The sequence below is a fragment of the Pogona vitticeps genome, chromosome 1 (assembly GCF_051106095.1).
Source record: "Pogona vitticeps strain Pit_001003342236 chromosome 1, PviZW2.1, whole genome shotgun sequence".
NCBI lineage: Eukaryota > Metazoa > Chordata > Lepidosauria > Squamata > Agamidae > Pogona > Pogona vitticeps.
This window is the reverse complement of record NC_135783.1, coordinates 113,902,101-113,927,825: the sequence shown is the minus strand read 5'-3', so window position 1 is coordinate 113,927,825 and position 25,725 is coordinate 113,902,101. Positions and strand designations below refer to the sequence as shown.

The window sequence follows — 25,725 nt, the reverse complement described above, 5'->3', positions numbered from 1 at the left end:
TCAAGCAGGTTTCAGGTCCAATACAGAAGAAATCGGCTCCTTTGAAGACTACTACAGGCGTGATCATCCAGGACTGAGTACAGCAGATGGAACGCTGGGTGTAGCACTACTCTAAGCTATATTCTAGAGAGAATGCAGTAACTGAAGAGACATTAAATAACATTGAGTGCCAGCCTGTCTTGGAAGAGTTGGACAGCGAACCAACTTTAGCAGAAATAAAAGCGGCTTTGGATTCCCTCGCCTGCAGCAATGCACCTGGAAAGGATAACATCCCTGTTGAAGAGCTGTAAGGAGATCATCACCACTGAGCTGTATGAAATCTTTTTTCTTTGCTGGAGGGCAGGTGGAGTACCACAGGAAATGAAGAATGCATACATAGTCACATTGTATAAGAACAAAGGACAAAGGAGACGGGTGATTGCAATAAGTACCATGGCATCCCTCTTCTCAGCGTTGTAGGGAAGCTGCTTGCTCCTGTTGTGCTGAAGAGACTTCAGGTGCTTGCAGACAGAGTCACAATGTGAATTTCAAGCTAATAGATCCACCATCGACATGGTATTCTTCCTCAGACAATTCCAGGAGAAATGTAGGGAACAATGAGCCACTTTTTGTGGCCTTCATAGATCTTACATAGGCCTTTGATTTGGTTAGCAGGGGCAGCCTTTTTAAAATACATCAAGATTGAATGTCCACCTCAACTCCTTAACATCATCAGGTCCATTCATGAGGAAATGAAGGGCACTATAGTTTTTGATGGCTCAACATCACATCCCTTTGACATCCAAAGCAGAGTGAAGCAGGGCTGGGTCCTCGCACCAACCCTGTTCGGGATCTTTTTTGCTGTTATGCTGAAGCACACCTTTGGAACTGCAACAGAAGGTGTCTATCTCCAGACTAGATCAGAGGGAAAGCTCTTTAATCTTTCTAGATTGAGAGCAAAGACCAAAGTCCAGCTGAAATGCATGTGGGACTTCTTCTTTGCCGACAGTGCAGCTATTGCTGCCCATTCTGCTAAAGAACTCCAACAACACATGAATCGTTTTAGTAAGGCTTGCCAAGACTTTGGATTAACAATCAGCCTGAAGTCATGGGCCAGGGCACAGACTCACCTCCATCTATTACCATCTCCATGCAAGAATTGGAGGTTGTTCATGTGTACCTTGGCTCAACAATCTCTGACACTCTCTCCCTAGATGTTGAGCTGGATAAACGCATTGGGAAAGCAGCTACCATGTTCTCTAGACTCACAAAGAGAGTATGGCTGAATAAGAAGTTAACGGCATATATCAAAATCCAGGTCTATAGAGCCTGTGTCCTGAGCACTCTCCTGTACTGCAGTGAGTCCTGGACCCTTTGTGCACGGCAGGAGAGGAAGCTGAACACGTTCCATATGCGTTGTCTCTATGATGCATTTTTGGTATCACCTGGCAGGACAAAGTTACAAATAGAGTAGTCCTAGATCGAGCTGGAATTTTCAGCATGTATACATTACTGAAACAGTGACGGCTGTGTTGGCTCGGGCATGTTGTGAGAATGACTGTCGGTCGGGTTCCAAAAGATCTCCTGTATGGAGAACTAGTGCAGGGAAGGCACCCCAGAGGGAGACCACAGCTGCAATACAAGGATATCTGCAAGCGGGATCTGAAGGCCTTAGGAATGGACCTCAACAGATGGGAAACCCTGACATCTGAGCATTCAGCCTGGAGGCAGCCGTTGCATCATGGCCTCTCCCAATTTGAAGAGACCCTTGTCCAGCAGGCTGAGGCAAAGAGGCAGCCACAAAAGCAGCAAAATCAGGGAGATGGACAAGGACAGATTGTATTTGTCTTCAGTGTGGAAGGGATTGTCACTCTTGAATTGGCCTTCTCAGACACACTAGACGTTGTTCCAAGACCTCTACTCAGAGCATGTTACCATAGTCTCTCGAGATTGAAGGATGCCTACATGCCTACAGATGGAACTATAGATGTGTTCCTTGCAGGGCAGACTTGATCCAATTTTTAAAAAATGCATTTTTAAAATTATTCAAATCATTAAAAAAAATTTAAATTGTCATTTAAATCAAATTGATTTTTTTAAAAAAAATTATACATTTTTGTCCACCCTGCCTTGCTATGAACAAGCTGACTTTTTTGGACTGGCTAGAAGTCTCATTAATTCTCATTAATTACTTCCCTTTTAGGGAAGTAATTAATGAAGTCTCTGCTGAAGAGTTCCAACAACTTATGAATTGGGAAAGGGAAGTAATTTATAATGGCAGAGGAAAAAAGTGGTGAGTGAGTTAAGGAGTAGTTTTTTGCCTTCCATTTGCTAGTTTGCCCTTGCAGATGCCATGTTCTTTGCATGTAGAAGAAAGCAAATATGCTCTAGTGTGGCTCAGGCATGGTGTAGACCAGTAGTTCTTAACCTTGGGTTACTCAGGCGTTTTTGAACTGCAACTCCCAGAAACTCTAGCCAGCACAGCTGGTGGTGAAGGCTTCTGGGAGTTGCAGTCCAAGAACACCTGAATAACCCAAGGTTAAGAGCCACTGGGCTGCCATGAAGAGGGGTAATCAGCCAAGAATATCCTATGGATGACAGTTTCTGCTCTTGCAATTGAACTTTTTTGAACCTGTAATATGTTTTTTTTAACTTTTTAGCATCTGAAAATGACACTAGGGAAATTAATTTAAAAACGTCTGAACTTACGAAATGTGAATGGTGTGGTGTACGAAAGTTGCCAGTTGTTTTTCTGCAAACTATACCTGCTGCCTGCCAAAGCTTGAGATCTCAACTGAAGATGAACAAAGAGAAAGATAATGTCTGGTATGACTGCAAAGGAGCAAGTAAGTGAACCTTTTGATGCAGTAATCAACGTTTTACATACAACTCTTTAATATGAAATGTATGCCTGGTGGCAAGTGATGTCCTGTCCTGTCCCTAGAATAGCCAAGGGGTTGTCACAAGCAAAAAGCATTTTCCTCCATCAAACAGAAACATGCTGGTCTCACTGCTTGGAGGCAGGAGCAGTGACAGTTTGTGGCAGAAAAAAATTCCATCAGATTCTGTTTTGTTCTGTTTTTAGCTACCAAAGGGAGGCAGCACATTCCTACTGTAAAAATATACAGTGGTGCCTCGTATAACGAGTGCCTCGTATAACGAGGAATCCACATAACGATGGCTTTTTTGCAATCGCTTTTGCGATCGCATACAGATGTTGCCTATGGGAAAAAATCGCTTTGTGATGTTTTCCCCATAGGCACCATTTGCCGGCTGAACAAGCGGGCGTTCGCTTGGGAGGAGGTGGGGGAATTTTCCCACCTCCTCCTGCCCCATTGCCGGCCTGTCAGCCAGCTGAAAACACGGCGTTCGCTCGGGAGGAGGCGGGGGAATCTTCCCACCTCCTCCTGCCCGATCGCCGGCCTGTCAGCCGGCTGAACAAGCGGGCGTTCGCTCGGGAGGAGGCGGGGGAATCTTCCCACCTCCTCCTGCCCGGTTGCCGGCCTCTTAGCCGGCTGAAGTCCAGCTATGCTTCCGACCCTCCCCCCACGGCTTGGATCCAAGCCATGGGGGGAGGCTGGGAGCGGACTCTTCAGCAGTCGCCGGGGCTCGGATCCGAGCCGCAGCGGCTGCCGAACAGTCCGGCTATGCTTCCGACTTGCCCCCCGCGGCTTGGATCCGAGCCGCGGCGGCTACCCCAGCCATGGCCGGACTCTAGGGAGTCCAGCCATGGCTGAGGTAGCCGCGCGGGTCAGATCCAAGCCGCGGGGGGAGGAAGAAAACCAGATAATCCATTCCTATTAGAACGGATTATCTGGTTTTCAATGCATCTCTATGGGAAAACTCGTTTCACTTAACGATGTTTTCCCATAGCGATGGTTTTTTAGAACGAATTAACCTCGCTATGCGAGGCATCACTGTATATACATTCGTGCCCCGCATAGTGATGTTAATCCGTTCCAGGATTAACATCGCTATCCAGATTCTTCTCTATGCGGGGGGGAACCCATAGGAATGCATTAAACTCCGTTTAATGCGTTCCTATTGGGGAAAAACTCACTGGTAAGCGAAGAATCCCCCATTCGGCTGCCATTTTCGCTGCCTTGGTAAGCGAGGCGCGAAAACGCTGCGGGCGGCCATTTTCCCCCAGCTGGGCGGCGCTGCCTTCAGAGCGACCGCCGGATAAGCCTTCACCGCGGTCGCTCTGAAGCCCTCTCCCCCCAGCTGGGCGGCGCTGGCTTCGGAGCAACCGCCCAGTAAGCCTCCACCGCGGTTGCTCCCAAGCCTTCTCCCCCAGCTGGGCGGCGCTGGCTTCGGAGCGACCGCCCAGTAATCCTCCACCGTGTGCTCCGAAGCGCCCGCCGGTCAGCTGGGGGCAAACGGGGCCTGTGGGGAAAATCGCTATGCAGATTCATCGTTAAATGGGGCCCTCGTTATACGAGGCACCACTGTACAGTATATATATATTTACTCCTTGGAGGATGTAGCTGCAGTATTGTAATGGAAACTCACAGACTGAAGAAGAAGGGGGAGGCCACTATGTTGCTGACTGGAAATATTCAAGAAGTTTTCACAGATGCTGGATGCTTTAATTGAGGGGGATCTCTTAACAGGGAATGTCTGTTGGAGATGGGAAAGTTGTTTGTTTTCCTACTACTGTTCCCTGCATATGCCACTGCTATGGTGTTCACTAGTCATGCTAGTTGGAATATTCTGGTAGCTGCAGTTAGAAAAATAAGAAGGCATGGAGATTTGTCTTTTCTAAAACAAATTTCTGATTCAGATCAGAGTTCATTTAGTGGCGTCTGAGGCAGCTCATTGCAAATTGGACTTCTTTTAAAATTTCCCAATTAGATTTTGAACCAAATCATGTGTGGTTGGTGAACATTACACATCTGTAATGTGTACACATTTCCATCTATGGATTGGATTTCTAGAGGAAAAAAACAATAGATTATTAGCAGTTCACCAGAATCCTTTTTAACCAATGTGAAGCTTAAAGGTTATCCTGTTGAGTTGTTCCATATTTGCCCTGCTCTGTTCCATTTGCAATTATGATAGCAGTGAGGATTTTCACATGTCCAAGGAGTTAAGAGGGTTTCCCTTTTGCATAAGAAGTAGTTCATATGCAACAGAACAATGATGATTATTTTAAAAAGAAAATCTGAATATCCTTAGTTTATTTTTCCTTGCATTGGTCTCAGTTCAGAGGCCTAGTTCTATATGCACACTCTTAAATTCAAACTGCCCTGTTTCCCTCTCAGATGCACTTGAATGTCATCTGAAATTTAATGGACACCTCCCTTTATGTTTTTATTTATTCTTCATTATTAAGCAGTATTATAGATCGAATTGAACAAATTGAATTACAGAATGTTTTGTTTTTAAATGTATACATTCTTTGTCTCCCACCTTACCTTTCTCTTTCTGTTTAATTTTTTCCATAGACCCAGAAGAACAATACATAATTTTAATTTTTGATACAGGCCTTGACCCTCGTGCAAATGCAGTATTTGAAAAAATAATCACTGATATTGGTGTCAGAAATAACATTCCTGATTTTTTTATGAAGATTTCTTTTGAAGAAGCAAATAGTAGGCTTGTGGCCTTTACAAAATCCTTTGAAGACACTTCAAGGGGAAGCATTACTCATAAAGAAGGCAAAACAAAACATGTACTCTTTCCTTTTTAAACTTATGGATTAGTGTTAAATATTTTATGTCATTAACTTTAAAATGTTACTTGCAATGGTTTTTTTATGTTATAGCTTATATTTTGTTAATTATCTCTTTGCTTGTAAAATTGCAAAATTGCAAAAAATGAAAATATGATTATAAAGTCTAAAGGGGGGGAAGGTTTCTTCCTTTTGAACTTTCCCTTAGTGTCAATTTGATTTCGTATCTGTATTTTTCATTTGGACTAATATCTTCACGGAGTTTATGAAGGTTTTGACATGCTGATCTTTATCATATAAGCTCATGATGCTGGGGGCAAGTTTTTGAATCACACCTCTGTGCTTCATCAGAAGTAGAAATTTTGAGTTATGTTGGTTTATCAACCATCAGATCCTAACCTGCAGATACGTTGGTTGCTCAGGATTGGTTGACGGTGAAAGTATTCCTCAAGCAGAAGGTAATTCTGTTGGAGGTAGAACATATCTGGAACAAAGTATAGTACTAGAGACATAAATCTGTGCTTGTGACCCTGAAATGGGTTGGATTGGGAAGCTACTATATAATTTCTTGTATCTAGTAAATTAACATCAGACTAAATCTGGTTCCAGATGTAATAGGGAACTATCAATCCTGCCTCTCTCTGCTGAAGCAAGGATGAAAGTAGGAGTTGGGAACAGGAAGTGAGAAGTACAGTGGTGCCTCGCTTAATGGGCGCTCCGTTTAGTGATGAAATTGCATAGTGACGAAGATTTTGCGCTCGCAAAAGCGATCACATTGCGATGTTTTAAATGGTTTTTTTTCGCTTTGCGATGATCGGTTCCCTGTTTCGCTTACTGATCATTGCAAAGCGATGATTTTTTAACAGCTGATCGGTGGTTCCAAAATGGCCACCGGGTAAAAAAATGGCCGCCTGCTGTGTTTTTGCACGGATTCCTCACTTAAGAGGCAGCAAAAATAGCCACCGTATGGAGGATCTTCGCTTTAAGGTCAGTTTTTTGCCCATAGGAACGCATTAAACAGGTTTTAATGTGTTTCTATGGGCTTTTTAAAATTGCATAGTGATGAAATCGCTTATCGATTTTTGCTGCACTGATTAACGTCGCTATGCGAGGCACCACTGTATATGGGCCTACCACTAGTTTATGAAATGGCTAATATTACATCTGAGCCAATCCACTCTGTTAGAATGTACAGTGGTGCCTCACTTAGCGACGTTAATCCGTTCCAGGAAAAACGTCGCTAAGTGATTTAATCGTTAAGCGATTTTAAAAAGCCCATAGGAACGTATTAAAACGTGTTCAATAGGTTCCCATGGGCTAAAAACTTACCTTAAAGCAAAATTCCTCCATAGCGGCGGCCATTTTGGGTGCCTCTAAAGCGAGGCAAAGCAGCCGCTGCTGTTTTGGAACCCGCCGATCAGCTGTGCTTCCTCCAGGGAGACTGAGGCACCGCCGCCCCCACCCCGGCCGAGAAAGACCCTCTGCGCCTGCAGCAAAGGGTGCTGCAGGCGCAGAGGGTCTTTCTTGGCCGGGGTGGCGGCGGCAGTGCCTCAGTCTCCCTGCCGAGGCTGGAGTTGAAAGGGGTGAGGAGAAAGAGAGAGAGAGCGTGCGGAGGCGGCGGTTTGTGAAACTGGGTTCCTCGTGATCTTTGCAAACAACCGCCTATCAGCTGTGCTTCGGGCTGCTCTCTCTCCCCTCCCAGCTCCAGCCCAGGCTGGGAGGGGAGAGAGAGCAGCCCAAAGCACAGCTGATGGGTGGTTGTTTGCAAAGATCACAGGGAAGCCAGCTTCCCAAACCCGCGCCCATCAGCTGGGCTTCGGGGCTCTCTCTCTCTCCACCCCTCGCAACACAGCTGATTGGCGGGGCCTTTGGGATGATCGTGGGGAAGCACTTCCCCACAATCATCGCAATGCGCTTTCCCCCCATTTAAAACATCGCAATGCGATCGCTTTTGCGATCGCAAAAACTCCATCGGTGTGCGGATTCATCGTTAAACGGGGCACTCGTTAAGCGAGGCACCACTGTGTTCTTTTTAGTTTTTCTCTGGAAAAGAAAGGCATGCTGTATTGTTTCAATGTTGGGAAGCATTTTAGTACTTACGGCTTCTGTATTGCATATTATTTTTCTAAGGTTGTCTCTGAGTCCAGGATGCAACTGCGAAATGCAACAGAGTTCCAGTTCTTTGATGATGATGAAAGTGGGGAGCCCCATACAGTTTTTATTGGTCCTATAGAAAAGTAAGACATATTTCGGCATGCTGTGGGAATAGTTAGATCATATAAATTCTGTATTTAATGCATTTCTTTTTTCTTTCCAGATTGATAGTTTATCCTGCTCCTCCATCAAAGGGTGGCATTTCTGTGACCAATGAAGATCTTCATTGTTTAAATGAAGGAGAATTTTTAAATGACGTCATCATTGATTTTTATTTAAAGTAAGTTGCATGATATCTATTTCATACAGGCAATATAAAGTTCTATATTATCTCAGTCTTAAATTTGTGATTTAAAAAAAGTTAAATGAATAAGTAGCCATTTTAAGAACCTTTGTACTGCATATGTACGGGTAAATCAATAATCAGTGGTGTCCAACCTTGGCCCTCCAGATGTTCTTAGACTACAGCTCCCAGAAGCCTTCACCACCACCTCTGCTGGCCAGGATTGCTGGGAATTGAAGTCCAAGAACATCTGGAGGGCCAAGGTTGGACACCATTGGTTTAGATGTTTCTTCCAAAATATAGCTGCATTCTGATTAAAATATATTGCTCTTAGATTCTTTAACTATTAGAATTGATGTCAATATTATATCACTTAATAGTAGAAATATATACTTGCGAAAAGTAATGGTAAAATGTACAGTTAGTATAATAGCAGTCCAGATGTTAGACAGTTGCATGTTTTCATATTGGCTAATGTTTCAGCTTTTACATGTATTTTTAATAAATTTACTTAGTGTATTGTCATTTAATACATGGATACTACACTTAATAATTTTATTTACTATTATATATGGGGAGGAACCAGTGTTTTGTTAATGGGGTTTCCCCCCCTCCCTAGCAGCCTTCTACACTGCCTGCAAACCAACTCCAGAGGTTCTCCAGCCCTCCAGAGTTGGTTTTGGGGGCATGGTGAGCTGCAGTGAGAAATCATCAATCTCCCATATTTCTCTGGATTCTACTGTTCTTCTAACAAAATCTGCCATTGGTTCCTGTCCATGCATATTGTTTATCTTGGAGGTCCTGGCATTAATTTGCATTAATATATTTCAGTTAGAATTAATAGAAAAGTGGACCTTTCCTGAAAGTTCTCATGTCCCCTTTTTCTTGGTCAATTTATCCATAATTTGATACCATTGTATTGTATATTTCTGTGACATTCCCCCCTCCTATGATTTGGAGGACAGGTGTGATAATAATGTTGGATTATATGTTATATTGGACTAAATATTAAAGGAGAGGAACATGGGGGAATTGCTAACCTCTGCAATGGCATTTGGTCTGTTTTTTGCATTGTGTGTGGTTGTGCACTTCCAGATTATGAGTTGTTCTATTATCTGATCGATAATAATTATGTGCTGTCATTTTCTACTTAGAATCATAAAATAATAGAGTTGGAAGGGGCTTATAATGCCATTTAGTCCAACCTGCTGTTCAGTGCAGGTCTCCCAAGTTAGAGTATATCTGATAGCTGGCTGTCTAACTTTCTCTTGAATGCTTCCAGCATTAGAGCACTCACTACTTTCTGAGGTAATTGGTTCCACTGTTGTACTGCTCTAACAATTTGGAAGATTTCCCTGATATTCAACTGAAATCTGGCTTCCTAAAATATGAGCCCATTATTGCATGCCCTGTACTCTGTATGATTGAGAACAGATCCTGCCCCTTCTCTGTATATTATCTCTGTCTCCCCCCCCCCACCCCAAGTATTTCAAAAGTGGTATCATGTCTCCCCTCAGTCTTCCTTTCTCAGGGCTAAACATGCAGTACTTCCAGTCTTGGAACATGCAGTACTTCCAGTATTTCCTCATGGGGCTTGGTTTCTAGTCTTCTGATCATCTTTGTTATCCTGAATTTGTATCAGTTTGTCTGCATGCCTCCTAAAATGTAGTGTCCAGAACTGGACACAGTACTCAAGATGAGGCTTAACCAGTTCTGAATAGAGGGGAATTAATACTTCACAGGATTTGGAGACTCTATTTCTGTTAATGCAGCCTAAAATAGCATTTGCTTTTTTTAACCGTTGCATCTCACTGTTGACTCATATTTAACTTGTGGTCTACTGCAATTCCAAGATCCTTCTCATTTGTAATATTGCTGAGCCTAACATTCCTGATTAATGGATGTGCAAAGTATCTGAGCAAAAATAAAATGCAATTAAATTATAATAAATCAATATAATTCAGGAAATCAGTTTGTCCCGGCAGCATCACAAGTTTACAAGTCCAAAAATATGCCACAAACCCTCTATGGTTTCCCAATTTGGGCAAGTGCTATGGATCGATTGATTGGACAGTTACAATCCTCCTTCTTATGCAAAGCATTAAGATTACCTAGATGTGTACCCTACTCGGTGCTCTGTCTGGAGTCCAGAGTATCTTTAATACAGACTGTAGCGTGGTTGAGATCATTCAAATTTTGGTTAAGTATCTATTACAATCCAGACATGGATAGTTCATTATACCAGCTTCTGTGGGACTCTTTTGGGTCCCACCTTTTGGGTCAACGATCTTCTTGAAAAAATTTAAATCAATTGGTATAGATAGTGTTTACCTTAGAGCTTTAAGTCAAGAGCTAGCTTTCCAAATTATTAAAAGAGGAATTTTGGATATTGAATTCCAGGAACTTAAGTAGTGCTGCCAATAAATTCTGCTCACCATTTTTTCCATATTCCTTCTAAAATGGGTAAATCTGCTGCTTACCTTTCCTTGCTCAAAGCCCCCCCCCCCCCAAAATGTAGGGCCTTTTCTTTGGCCAGATGCAGTGTCATGCCTACTGCTATATTATATGGCAGATTTAATGCAGTTCCTTATTCTGAAAGGCACTGCCCATGTGAACAAGGGGTGTTGGAAACCCTTGTTCATATATTCTTGCACTGCCTGCTGCACGTGATTGGCTGATCAAGGTTGATAGTCTCAATTTTATTAAAGCTGGAAAGGAGGTCAGATCTGGATAAAGTTCGCTTTATGCTGGTGGCCAAGATGACTGATACTGCAGAAAGAGTCACAGACTTCCTTGATACTATTGTTAGGAGACGAACCGTTGTCCCTTTAAGGATGTCTAACACTTTTCTGCCATCTTCATGCCTATACATGTAGTTACCTAACAAACCATTGTGACTATGTCCAATTTACTTATGCCAATAAAGGTTTTATCTATCTTGCTGAGCCAAGTATCCCCCATCTTGTTACTCTGCATTTGCTCCCCCCCCCCGATGTAGAACTTTGTACTCATCCCTGTTAAATTTTATTCTCTCATTTTTTTTTTAAACCAAGTGATCGAGCCTGCCTAGCTCTTTATAAATTTTGCTCCTGCCTTCCAGGGTATTAGCTATTCCACCCATTTTTTTGTCATCCACAAATTTGATAAGCATTCCCTGCACATCCTCAACTTAGTCAATAGTAATAATGCTGAAGTGCTGTGGGCCCAGGCCTAAGCCCACTTGTTATCTTCTCTGTCTTTGAAGAACCATTGATAAGCATGCTCTGAGAATCATTCTGTAACTAACTGTGTATGTACTTAATGTTTGTTTTATCCACTTAGTTTGCTAATCACAATATCTTGGAACACTTTGCTGAAAGCTTTGCTGAAGTGAAGGTATATTGCATCCACAGCATCCCCACTATTTTTGTGGCAGCCCTCTCAGAGTTTTCTGAGTATAGAGTCTGCAGAAGTGGTTTGAGAGTCCTTCCCTTCTAGTGGGATCTGGAACTGTGCAGCTTGCCCATGGCCACATAGCTGGCAGGGCACGTAACCCAATCAGCCACATATGCTCCTAGTGATCTCGGCTGGCTCCTTTTGTAGGGTGTACAGTGGAGGTTCAAACTCTAAGAACTTTGTCTTGCAGTCCACTGAGCTATATTAGTTCTCTGTTATCTGGTGGTCTTTTAATAAAAAGTAAACATTTCCCTGTGTTGTGAAAAGAAATTGTAAAATATTTCACATTCAAATTAGGGAGTTGAAAATGTAATTTGAAGATGATTACAATTTATTGTCTTGGTCTGAATTTGGTGAAAAATTCTATGTCTCTTTGGCAAGCTGTTTTGTTTGGATACAATATGTGTTTTGTTTGGATAGAATGTTGCAGCCTTTTCAAGAAAAATAAATATTTACAGACAGGAGTGAAACAACTGGAAATGCAAACCTTCTGTTCATTTCTTTTTTTTCAAATTAAAGATACCTTGTCCTTGAAAAGTTGAAACAGGAAGATGCTGATAGGATTCATGTGTTCAGCTCATTCTTCTACAAACGCCTTAATCAAAGAGAAAGGAGAAACCTTCAAGAAACCTCAGAACTCACGTAAGTCATGTTAAAACAGATGTTTGTACAACTGCAGATACTTGGACCTCATTAGAACACCTCATCTTGCTCGGATGAAAGATTAAAATTATGAGTTAGTAAGAGTGACTCGTGCATTCCTTATCCTCCTTTGTGGAGATAGTAAACTTTTGCTTCTGTTCCTAATGAACTGCATTCATTTATTATATATGATGCAGGGCAAATTGTGGTTTATATTGTTGTTGTTTGGTCATTTAGTCATGTCTGATTCTTCGTGACCCCGTGGACAAGAGCATGCCAGGCCCTCCTATCCTCCACTGCCTCCCGGAGTTGTGTCAAATTCATGTTCGTTGCTTTGATGACACTGTCCAACCATCTCATCCTCTGTTGTCCCTTCTCCTCTTGCCTTCACATTTTCCTTAACATCAAGGTCTTTTCAAGAAGTCTTCTCTTCTCATGAGATGGCCAAAGTAGTGGAGCCTCAGCTTCAGGATCTGTCCTTCCAGTGAGCACTCAGGGTTGATTCCCTTTAGAATTGATAGGTTTGTTCTCCTTGCAGTCCAGGGGACTCTCGAGCCTCCTCCAGCACCACAATTCAAAAGCATCAATTCTTCGGCCATCAGCTTTCTTTATGGTTCAGCTCTCACTTCCATATATCACTACAGCAAAAACCATAGCTTTGACTATGCGGACTTTTGTTGGCAAGGTGATGTCTCTGCTTTTTAAGATGCTGTCGAGGTTTGTCATCGCTTTCCTCCCAGGAAGCAGGCGTCTTTTAATTTCGTGGCTGCTGTCTCCATCTGCAGTGATCATGGAGCCCAAGAAAGTAAAATCTGTCACTGTCTCCATATCTTCCGCTTCGATTTGCCAGGAGGTGATGGGACCAGTGACCATGATCTTTTGAGCTTCAGATCATTTTTGCACTCTCCTCTTTCACCCTCATTACGAGGCTCTTTAATTCCTCCTCACTTTCTGCCATCAGAGTGGTATCATCTGCATATCGGAGATTGTTGATATTTCTTCCGGCAGTCTTAATTCCGGCTTGGGATTCCTCCAGTCCAGCCTTTCGCATGATGTATTCTGCATATAAGTTAAATAAGATAATATACAGCCTTGTCGTACTTCTTTCCCAATTTTGAACCAATCAGTGTTTCCATATCCAGTTCTAACTGTTGCTTCCTGTCCCACGTATAGGTTTTTCAGGAGACAGATAAGGTGGTCCGGCACTCTCATTTCTTTAAGGACTTGCCATAGTTTGCTGTGGTCCACACAGTCAAAGGCTTTTGCATAGTCAATGAAGCAGAAGTAGATATTTTTCTGGAACTCTTTGGCTTTCTCTATAATCCAGCGCATGTTAGCAATTTGGTCTCTAGTTCCTCTGCCCGTTCGGAATCCAGCTTGTACTTCTGGGAGTTCTTTGTCCACATACTGCTGAAGCCTACCTGGGAGGATTTTGAGCATAACCTTGCTAGCGTGTGAAATGAGTGCAATTGTATGGTAGTTGGAGCATTCTTTGGCACTGCTCTTCTTTGGGATTGGGATGTAGATTGATTTTTTCCAATCCTCTAGCCACTGTTGATTTTCCAAACTTGCTGGCATATTGAATGTAGCATCTTAACAGCGTCATCTTTTAAGATTTTAAATAGTTCAACTGGAATGCCATCACCTCCACTGGCCTTGTTGTTAGTCAAGCTTTCTTTCTTTTTTATTTTTTTAAACTACTAGGAATAGGGTAGGGAATACAAAAGGTAAAAGGAAGTGTAAAGGGATGGGAAAAGGTTTTGAGGATAGGGGAACACAGAGTATACAATCATCCAATCTATTCATATTAGGTATACAAGCCTCTGATCTGTTCATTTTTCAATACAAAAAACAACTTTGTATTCTTTTTAAAATATATCTATATACTGTTTGGTTATCCTCTAAATATCAGCCTATATTCATATTTTAATTTAAATCTAAGTTATTCCAACTCTATCAAGAAATCGAGACCAAATATAAAATACATCCCCTCTTTCAATTTCCTTCTGCCTTGGACGTACATTCAGCCTGTCTGGAAAGATATCCATTTCTGGCACTTCCCATTTTTTCTCAGTATCCTTCTCTCGTTTCTATGCCTTTATTTTCTTCCAGTTTTGGGGAGATAAAATTAAATCCAGGACAGTAGTCTGATTTTTAACATCACCTTTTCTGACTATTATAGCTGGGTAGCTCACATGGTAACTCTTAATCTCATCTATGTTACCAGGCATCACTGTCAATAAAAACTGTTCTGGAGTTAATACAATTTCATTTAGCTGTTGTTTGACCTCTATTGGTTTCCCTTTCATCAGGTCTTCTACCTGGCTGAGGTGCTCATTTACCTGCTGAAATCCTGTTAATATTGTCATTTGCATGTTAACCAGCCATTCTTTATCTGGCAACATTCCCAACCGTTGATATTTAACATTTTTGATATTTTTGATATTTAACATTTCCATCTTTCCAATACATATGGTTTGTATAAATAATATTTTTTTGATTCCACTATTTTACCAACAAACCAAACCCATCATCATAAACCTCCCCTATGTCCTCCCCTCCTTGCCCAGATATTATAGTAATATTATCAAAATCCACACAGTCCAACCAAAAGAGATTCCAGACTAGACATCAAACAGGGAACCAGTCTCTCTCCCCCCCCCCAAAAAAAGTCATAGTCCTTTAATAACTCCAGAGCTGATTTTCTTTGGTCCTCCGTCTACTTATTCTGTTAAATTCCTCTCGCTCATGAGCTGATAATTTACTGTCCGTTGCTCCCAGAGATTTATTCTTCCTTCCAAAACCAAAGGCATTTCTGTTATCAGAGTCCCATTCGACTCTAGTCCTGGCTTCTCCCGCTCTTCAATCTATGTCTCCATACTGATGATTCATCACTTGTTTTTTTATTCCCAAAGCTTATACCTCCTGCTCCAAAGACAAGATTTTATTTTCAAAGTCCCACTCAGACTAGGGAGAAAAATCCACAGTCCCTTGAAGCCTGTTGAGTAGTATTTCCTCTGGGATTTTTTTCCAGAAACACAAAATTTTTCTGTCTCACAGTGTATCTCAATGACCTTGCTAATTATAAACTTGCTGTTTAACAGTCAGTTCGCTTTGAAAAAACAAGCTGGCAGGCACAGCTCGCCGCTTCCTCTTTCCCCTTTCTTTCAGGTATTTTCCCTTTAGTTTCTTTTACATCTTAATGAGGTTATTCATAAATCAAAGGCTTATTTTGTTATTGTGTATTTTCGGCTGCATTTCCTCGGAAATTTGGGGGTGGAGTTTCGCGCAGCTTTCTGCCATAAAATGGCCTCCCATCTCCGGTCTGTGCTTGGGTGAATTTTCAGAGGGAAGAAAGACCCAGTTGCTGCCAAATCTTCTACCTTCTGGGTTCACCATCTGCTTCAGGGTGACTTCTCCTGGCCTCCCCTTCCGTCCCCCCCTTTCTAGAGGGATGCCAGACAGGGCGGTTCCAACTTTTCCCGGGAGCTGTTGCCGGCAAGCTCCGCCTCCGTTGTTAGCCAAACATTCTAAGGCCCACTTGACTTCACTCTCCAGGATGTCTGGCTCAAGGTCAGCAACCACATTATCTGGGTTGTCTGGGATATCCAAATCTTTCCTGTATAATTCCTCTGTGTATTCTTGCCACCTATTCTTGAGGTCTTCTGCTTCTGTTAGGTCCCTCCCATTTTCGTCCTTTATCATGTCCATCTTTGCACAAAATGTTCCTCTAATATCTCCAATTTTCCTGAACAGATCTCTAGTTTTTCCTTTTCTATTATTTTCCTTTATTTCTTTGCATTGTTCGCTTAAGAAGGCCCTCTTGTCTCTCCTTGCTTTTCTTTGGAGGTCTGCATTCAATTTTCTGTAACTTTCCCTATCTCCCTTGCATTTTGTTTCCCTTCTCTTCTCTGCTATTTCTACGGCTTTGTTGGACAGCCACTTTGCTTTCTTGCATTTCCTTTTCTTTGGGATGGTTTTTGTTGCTGCCTCCTGTACAATGTTACGGGCCTCTGTCCAGAGTTCTTCAGGCACTCTGTCCACCAAAACTAGTTCCTTAAATCACTTCCACTGTGTATTCATAAGGGATTTGGTTTAGATTATATCTGACTAGCCCAGTGGTTTTTCCTACTCTCTTCAGTTTAAGCTTGAATTTTGCTATGAGAAGCTGATGATCAGAGCCACAATCAGCTCCAGGTTTTTTGTTTGTTTGTTTGTTTGTTTGTTTTTTGCTGACTGTATTGAGCTTCTCCATCTTTAGCTACAGAGAATATAATCAATCTGATTTCGGTATTGCCATCTGGTGATTTCCATGTATAGAATCGCCTCTTGTGTTGTTGAAAAAGAGTGTTTGTGATGACCAGCTTGTTCTATTGACAAAACTCTATTAGTCGTTGCCCTACTTTGTTTTGAACTCCAAGGGCAAACTTTCCTGTTGTTCCTTTTATCTCTTCACTCCCAACTTTAGCATTCCAATACCTTATAATGAGAACATCTTTCTTTAGTGTCAGTTCTAGAAGGTGCTGTAAATCTTCATAAAATTGGTCAATTTCAGTCTCCTCAGCACTGGTGGTTGGTGCATAAACTTGGATTACTGTGATATTGAAAGGTCTGCCTTGGATTCGTATTGACGTCATTCTATCATTTTTGAGATTATATCCCATTACAGCTTTTCCCACTTTTTTAATTGACTATGAGGGCTACTCCTTTCCTTCTACGGGATTCTTGCCCACAACAGTAGATATGATAATCATCTGAATTGAATTCGCCCATTCCTGTACATTTTAGTTCACTGACACCCAGGATGTCAATGTTTATTCTTGCCATCTCCTCTTTGACCACATCCAGCTTACCAAGGTTCATAGATTTTACATTCCAGGTACCTATGCAGTATTTTTCTTTACAGCATCGGACTTTCTTTTCACTTCCAGGCACGTCCACAGCTGAGCGTCCTTTTGGCTTTGGCACAACCACTTTATTAGCTCTGGAGCTACTTGTACTTGTCCTCCTCTTTTCCTCAGTAGCATGTTGGATGCCTTCCGACCTGAGGGGCACATCTTCCAACGTCATATCTTTTAGCATTTTGTTTCTGATCATGGGGTGTTCTTGGCAGAGATACTGGAGTTGCATTGCCAATTCCTACTCCAGGTGGATTGCGTTTAGTCAGAACTGTCCACTATGACCTGTCTGTCTTGGGTGTCCCTGCACAGCATAGCCCATAGCTTCTCTGAGTTACTCAAGCCCCTTCGCCACAACAAGGCAGCAATCCATGAAGGGGTGGTTTATATTAATTATAGTTAAATTGAAGAAGCAATGTTCAAATTAAGGTTTACAACCATGACTTGTTTTCTCCAAACCAGTCTTTTCCAAATGAAAGCCCCAGATATTGATGGACTTCCACTTACATCATTGATGCTCATTGACCATGCTAGCTGGGGTAGTGGGAACTGTACTCCAGCAACATCTAGGAAGCCTAAATTGGGAAGGCTTTGAAACCACAGCTAAGTACTGTAATAGGTCCATACTTAATTGTAAGTGCAAGCAAATCTAATCTTATTTGTTCTGTTAGAGAAAGCGAGGGGAGCAGAGAGTGTGAGAAGCCAGAGGCTGCTGCACATAAGGTTAAATAATAATTTACATATGAACCTGATCAGCTGTTGGAAAATTGCTTAACATTGTACATTTTTCAAAGATACTGTTTATTCTCAAACAAGGTGCAAGAAAGGCCCTGATCATCAGACATGTTATGCTGCAAGATTATGCTAGTATTTGATCCCTCATTAATTGAAGAAGAAACCACATAGTCCCCTAAATGTGAACAGAAATTTTATAAATAGTTTATTTTCTATTGATGTATCCACAGAATCCAGCAGAAACGCCATGGCCGAGTGAAAACATGGACACGACATGTTGATATCTTTGAAAAAGATTTTATTTTTGTTCCCCTTAATGAAGCGTAAGTAGACTCTGCCTCAGTATGTGTGGTTGTAGAATTTCATTTCTATTGAGTCTCATGACAAAGGAGAATCTCAGAAACCTTGGTGCCTTTTGGATTTTGCCTATTACTTGCATTCAGTGATACAACCACACCATGAGAATATGCTTATACCTCCCCCCCCCCACCTTTCCATCTTTATGCTTGTGAGGAGGAAATGTAAAAATTTCTGACTGCAGTTTGTACAAATCACAGTTGCAGTGGCTTTTTATTGATTTCAGAATGTGACCAAGATCACCAAGAAGAAGATTTGCAAAACAACCACCAACCAATTATTTAGAAATAATATAAACTTCTATAAGTCCTATGTGCCATCAAGTTGGAATTGACATACAGTAACCCTAATAGGGATTTCAAGTGAGATATTTAAGGAACAGTTTTACTAGTTCCATACCCCCGCTCCCGTGAGTTTCCATGGCTGAGCAGGGATTTTAAATTCAGGTCTCTTATGTCCTAGTCCAGGGGTCTCCAAACATTTCAGTATGAGGGTCACATCCTATATTTTACACATTTTCGAGGGCCAAAGTATAACAGTTTTATAATGAATGAATACGTTTTAATTGGATCTACAAACTTGTATACTACAATATTAATGGGAATGATGGAACTGCTTGTTTAATTTCAAAATATTGCTGAACTCAGGTTTCAAGCTTGAGGAGCCAGTTATTAGAATGGACTGAACATGCTCATCAAATTTATTTCTATCTAGAATGCACATATTAACAGGGCTACCTCCTGTATGACTACAGCCTTAGTATTGTCACTTTAGGTATACAATTGCAAATGCCATTAAGAAATAAAATACTTCAGATTATATATCTGCAGTAAAAGCTTTTCTGAGTCCCCAGGGTCCTCCTGAATCATATTCCCCCTCAACCTAATTTGAAGACAAAGATATTCCCTCATTTAAAAAAGCGAAGTTTTTATCTCTTTTTTAATTTCTAGCACGTTCATTGCAACCCTAGACGTCTCTACTGTGATTTAAAGCCCCATTAATGTTCCATGGCATTGACTCCCTAGGAAATTCCCTCCAGTGCTGGAGGCTCCACCATCCCTCTCAGGGTCTGTATCTTTCCTGCATCATGTCACCACCAATAAGAAGCATCCATTCAAGCCAGAGAGAGAGAAAGAGAAGCCTGGGGAAGGGTGGGAGCTTCATTGTTTCCCCGTGGCAGGTAGCTGAGAGAGAGCACAATCCTTGTCTAACACAAACTCTTAAAAAGTAAAACACACTCTCTTTTCCAGAATGTCCTTAATGAAAAACAGATGGATGGGAAAATGATATCCTCTCCATAAAGCTGTATACTACATATCTAATACATCAGAGAAAAATTAATTCAGAGTGAAAACCTTTCTGACCGTGGCTCTCCATTCACATTCAGCAAACTTAAAATATTCAAAAGCCACAAAAACTTTGATTTCTTTAAACTAAATGGGGCTGATAAAGAATTAAGGCGATCAAGATGATAACAGCTGCTATAAGTGACTTCCTTTTCTGATATTCAAATCTCAGTGGTTTTGCAAAGTCCTTTTCATCTGTAAAGGTCTGGGCTCCTCATTTTTAGGCTTTACCCTTGGGTTCGCCCCTAAAGCCGAGATACAGAGTGTGAAGAAGACTATTTCTAGGAATCCTCACAAGGTGAAACCTTCAGGCTTTTCCCACCAGGAAGGGCAGACAGAGGAGCCACAGATGTGCTCCAGCTTATCCGGATGTGACACGCAGGGAGGCAGAAATACAGACCCGCACAAAGGGAGCCAAGCCCCACCTTGGAGGGAGAGACCTCGCACCTGCCCTGGCTGGTGCCTCAGCCCTGGCTCTGCGACGCCGACCCCTCGGAGCAGCACCTCTTGAGAGATTGCCTGTTACTCCCTTGCCCACCCACCAGTGGCCCGAGCAGGGGTGGGCCCCTCAGCGCCCACTAGCAGGTATCACAGCCACCACCAAAAGCATCCAATATGGTTCCCTCCAAGCCACCGCCATTTCCAGCTTCCCTCTCCTGAGAAGGAGCCTCTACTGCCACCTCCCTTTCCACCCCTACAGGTGGCCCCGGCGGCACCATGTTACACACTGACCCAAGTCATAACAGCTGCTGCTGCTGCCGTTGTCAGCGTCACCATTAGCAGGCCCTTTCACCTGCTCTACCTCCTTTCTTCGGTGGCCACTGCGCATGCCAACACCCCCCTTGCCAGGCCACGCTTCTGACAAGAACTTGATGCCTCTGACACCAATCATCTCACAGCTGCTGTGAGTACCATAGAGAGGAAAGTAGGTGGTTTCAGAAGGGCTGCCCCACACAGGACTGGGATAAAAAGGCAAGGTGGGTCGGATCTGGCTCACAGGCTGTAGTTTGGAGACCCCCGTCCTAGTCCATCACACTCTTTGGTGCTCTCACTGAGTACAATATGATAAGTGCTGAATACGTCATCAGAGTTCAGTAATCTCATTTGTCACCTGCACCATGGTGAGAGAGGTCGGCTCTGTGGAGCAAGATGAGCCCAAGTTTTCTTTCAAACTGAAAAGTAAAAACAGTGACAAAATTATTTGCAGCTTCAAAACTTTGCCCAAGCTTGCAACCTGCTTTAGCTCTGTTCTTCCTGGCCACATAGGAAAGAAAGAGTCTTCCTCCAGTCTCCTGCTTTGAGTAGGAAATTACGGTCAACCCTCGACTTATGTATGTCCCTGCATACAAACTTTTCAATTTACGAACGGCTCCATTCGCAAAAATTGGCATCGACTTGTGAACAGAGCCTTGACCTACGAATGAGGTTGAGGCTCCATTCACAAATCAATGCCATTTTTTGTGAGCGGAGCGATCAGTGCCTTCGGAGGGCTCAAAGGGCTTTCCCCCCTACATCAGAGGAAGCCCTTTGAGACTTTCCCACCCTTTCTCCCTGCCTTTTTGCCTTCGGAGTTCTCAAGGGACTTCCTCAGATGTAGGGGGGGAAGCCCTTTGAGCCCTCCTAAGGCGCTGATCGTGGTGGCGGGGACCCCCAGGGAGGTCTCCCAGGGCTTGCCTGCCACCATTGGAGACCTCCCTGGGGGTCCCTGCCGCCACTATGGGTGCCTTCGGGAATCTCAAAGGGCTTTCCCCCGACATTGGAGGAAGCCATTTGAGACCTCCAAAGGCAAAAAGGCAGGGAGAAAGGGCTGGGAATTTGAATTTCCCACCCTTTCTCACTGCCTTTTTCCCTTCAGAAGTCTCAAAGGGCTTCCTCTGATGTCAGAGGGAAAGCCCTTTGAGACCTCCGAAAGTAACTTTTTGAAATGCTAGAACGGATTAAAAACGGATTCTCAATAGTTTTTATCCCAGAGCTATAATTGCAATTAATAATGAGCTTAAAGACCACCAGTAGTGAATAATTAGTTGGACTGTGTTACTTGGCCTGCGGTGTAGATGTTTGTATTTTTAGTGGGGGACTTTTAATGGGTGGGGAGTGTTTGGGGAATTTTATGTTTGTGCATGTGTCTGGTCTCTGGGTGTCTGTGAATTTCGTTGTATGGGTATACTGTGTATATACTTACAATGACAATAAATTATTATTATTATTATTATTATTATTATTATTATTATTATTATTATTATTATTATTATTATTATTATTATTATTTCCCTTCCCATGCATTTCAATGGAAAATGGTACTTCAACTTACGAACTTTTCAACGTACGAATGCCGTTCCAAAACGGATTAAGTTCGTAAGTCGAGGTACCACTCTAAGGCAGTGGTCCCCAACCTTGGGCCTCCAGATGTTCTTGGACTTCAACTCCCAGAAATCCTGGCCAGCAGAGGAGGTGGTGAAGGCTTCTGGGAGTTGTAGTCCATGAACATCTGGAGGCCCAAGGTTGGAGACCATTGCTCTAAGGTATATAGTTTCCCTCTGCACCAGGCAAATGTTACAAGATCAGTCTTGTAAAAAGAAAGAGCAAGCGCTATTGCTTTTCACTTCCAGTGCAGAGCTGAATGGAGGAGACCAAGATAAGTGGACTTGCCATACAAAGATGGAGCAAGTTATCTAATTCTTTGTTAGTTCCATCTTTGTTTCTTTATTTCTGCTCAGCAAGGAGTCAGTGAGCAGATAGATGTCTTGCCTATGGGACCCAAAGGATTCTGCAACTGCCAGTTATGCTTAGAAGCAAAGTGAGTCAAAAATATCCTCTCACTAGAGATACCATGGCTTTTGGTGCGAAACTGCCCGAAGTTAAGAAATCACCGTAGATGTTATCAGTTGTATCTACTGTGTGGCACAGCATATCTAGGCAAGAAGGATTTGTTATGTGTAGCTTGGTTACTATTCTTTTGTTGTTGTTCTTTTACAGGGCACATTGGTTTTTGGCTGTCATCTGTTTTCCAGGTTTAGAAAAACCAATATATGAAGCTAATCCATATTACCAGGAACATGTATCTGCACAGACTAAGTCATCTTCTTTAGATCCTGAGAGAAGCACTTCATCTCCTTTACCTAGTGAATTAGATTTATTACAGCAGTCCCCTGCAATGATTGCAAGGAAGGTGGCGAACAAGAAGCTCAGTCCAGCATTAACTGAAACAAACACAGAAGCTGAGGAGAGTGAGTCACTGTATTGCAAAAAAACCTCTTCTGTCAAGGGTGGTTTTAAAAAACTGAATCAGTTAAATAACACCACAGAAGAACTGAGAATTGTAGAATACGTATGTCATAAACATGACCAGAGGACTTTAGAGGCAAATGGCATACAGTGTGAATATAAAACTCAGATCCAAGCTGCTGGTATGTACTAGCTTTTGTTTTTTGTTGCATTAAATGTTTACTAGCATTTGGCTTATTAATGCATACATGTCTACTGAGAAGTAATCCCCATTGAATTCAGTGAAAATTATTTCTTGGGAAGAGAGTGTACCACCTTGTATACTATACAGGATTCTAATCTGATTAAAGGATATATGCTATTAATGAACAACATAACTTGGAGGTCAGTTACTTTGTGTGCAAAGTTAGCAAAATAATTCTCAGTGAATGATCTCACTGGGCAGTATTGTTGAAAGGAAGTAGGAATGGGTATAATCAGTGTGGGAAATGCTGGGGGTCACTTGTAAAGGGCTCTGAAATTCTTAAAGAGTGAGGTTAAACAAGGTACACTTGGAAAAATACTAGAAATGCAACAGGTTGGAGTGTATGTGCATAATAAGGACCATTCTGTTGCTTCTTTGACTGTTGCAAAACCTTACCACCTTTTATGGCCTTGGGGAGTTTCTAGGCATGCACCAGTTGTGCGACTAGTAGAAGTATCCATCTCTCTGCATGTTGGCAAAAGAAAAGAAAAAAAGAAGATATTATAGCAATTTAAATACCAACAGTTTTGTTTTAGTGTTAGCTTTATTTTTTCTGTACAAAAAAATGAATGGACTCAAACCTACCATGAGGAATGGCAACACAGAGAAACCAGTTTCAGAAATTGTACCATCCCGTAATACTCTGTTACGGACCTCAAATTGACTGTTCTAGAAAAGGGAATTACAAAGGGACACTCGAGAGACAGGAGAAATTGGCTGCATAAACAGTTGTCTTCTAAGTGAAATAATTAACAGTTTGATAGTCCCATTCCTGCAAATAAGAACCACTGTTGCTTCGTCTATCTGTACCTGCACCTCATAATGGAGATATGTATAAATATACCAGTCGTGTATTTCCTCTCCAGTATCTGAGGAAGTAAACTTTGATCTACAAAAGCTTATACAGTAGTGAAATATAGTTGTTAAAGTGCTATAGTGTTTTCTTTTTCTTTTCCCTCTTTTGGCAACTTTTTCTGTCAAGTGAATGAGGTGATACTGAGGGTCACAATATTTGCTGTTACATGTGACATGCTACCTTAAAGGGAATGGAAAATGAAGAAGATAATGAAGCATACTCTCTTCAGTTTCATTTGGTTTTATTTGAGGATTTTGTACTTTAGGCAGGGATTACTTTGACATTTAGATTTCATTTGCCATTACATTCACCAAATTATAACTGTTGAGATGTCCTCTTGCAGAAAACTACCACAGCATTCCCTTTTCTCCTCTCCTAGTGTTTGCCCCATCTTGTTTAATGTTTTTCCCTTTATTTAAAATTGTTTTACTTATATTGTTATATGTCTGTTGTAAGCCGCCTAGAGTGGTCCTGAGGGACTAGATAAGCGGGATATAAATAAAATAAATAAAAAATAAATATAAAATATGTGTCACTATTTCAATAAAATAATAGCCAAAAGAAATTCATATTGACTTCTCTCTGGTCAGTACAAGATAGTTCTCTTTTGATTATCCTCCTATTGAATCTTCCAGACCAGTGGATGTGAAAATCACACTGCCTTATTCATTACTTTTGTGGATATAAGATACTCAGCTGTGACTTATTTCAGCATAGTTAAATAATTAAAATCACTAAATCTACCTACTCTAGTGCAATTTATTACACTACACAACAGTTGGCCAGTATCTTTATGGCATCAGGAAATGAGAAATATATAATGAGAAATATGTAAATATAAAACAATAATCACATTGCTTTATATATAATAATGCATAAGTACAATAACCCAAAAAGTATATTCCTGTCACATTAAAAACACTGAACTGTGTATTCCAAGCTTACAACTCCTCTTTCATTTTATGTGTCCCATAGAAAATCAGAATTGTCAAGTATTTTTTATCAAAAAGTTAACTTGTTCAGTGTTTCTAAATTTAAAATGTATATGCTTGATGAAAATTGTACCTTCCTTACAAAACGTACTATGTGATTTTTTTGTATTGCACAAACAAATTGGGACAAGGTTATAAACAGGTGAAATGAGGGAGAAAACTCCAGATGCCAAGAAGAAGCTTGCCATAAAAAGTTATGTCTAGAATAAAGATGATAGTGTGCCTGTAGTTTGTTTTGTCAGTACCTGGACCATTTAGCTGTCTTCAGTGCTTTCCAGTGCAACTGTATTTGGCACATCTTTCAGCATAGCTTTTGTTCATACAGCTAAATCCTCCCCTGCCTACCCCCTGGGCATGATTCAGCCTGTATGTTAAAGAGAAGGTTTGGAGATGAAGCGTCCTCCTTAAAGAGGTTACTCATCATTTTAGACTGTTTTCTTCATACATTATTTTTCCTTCAACAAGTGTTCATAATGTGTTCCTCTCTAAGAAGTGGGATCCACTTTGGTGAGGATGGGGGCATATTATTTATTGGGGTGACAAAAAGCGATGAAAACTGTGTTGAAGATATTCTTTAACAAACTAATGGCAGTGAAGGCTATTTGTTTCATAAGTGTTGGCGAGGAAGAAACTGCTTAGTCTTGGGCAACCTTGATAAAGCAAGTGGACTTGGTTTATCTACCTTACTAGGCCTTGCATAAATAAAATGTTTCTGGCTATTTCTAATCATCTGTAGTCATTTGTGGAGTCCAAGCATTTCTTGAAAAGCAGCTATAACAAATACATTGATAATCTTAAAGTTTAAAACTATTTCAAAACTGCTTCAGGTTTAAAACTATTTTGCAAGAATAATTTCAGCTATATGTTCTCACATAGACTAGTGGCATAAACCTGCCTTATTTCAC

At 41.6% G+C, this 25,725-nt stretch overlaps 1 protein-coding gene across 9 annotated transcripts in view; it reads left to right on the top strand.

Moving 5' to 3' along the window:
- The window catches only part of SENP6 (SUMO specific peptidase 6), an 85,307-nt gene that overhangs the window by 46,873 nt on the left and 12,709 nt on the right, over positions 1–25,725 (top strand). For 8 of the 9 annotated variants that reach the window (XM_078385654.1, XM_078385651.1, XM_020785882.3 and 5 more), the window contains 7 exons: positions 2,640–2,825; positions 5,427–5,653; positions 7,784–7,890; positions 7,971–8,087; positions 12,045–12,167; positions 18,031–18,123; positions 22,480–22,910. In XM_078385654.1, coding sequence (XP_078241780.1) covers positions 2,640–2,825; positions 5,427–5,653; positions 7,784–7,890; positions 7,971–8,087; positions 12,045–12,167; positions 18,031–18,123; positions 22,480–22,910 — 1,284 coding nt within the window. Of the gene's footprint in view, positions 1–2,639; positions 2,826–5,426; positions 5,654–7,783; positions 7,891–7,970; positions 8,092–12,044; positions 12,168–18,030; positions 18,124–22,479; positions 22,911–25,725 lie in introns of those variants that run through there. The other variant, XM_078385663.1, reaches the window with a different exon arrangement.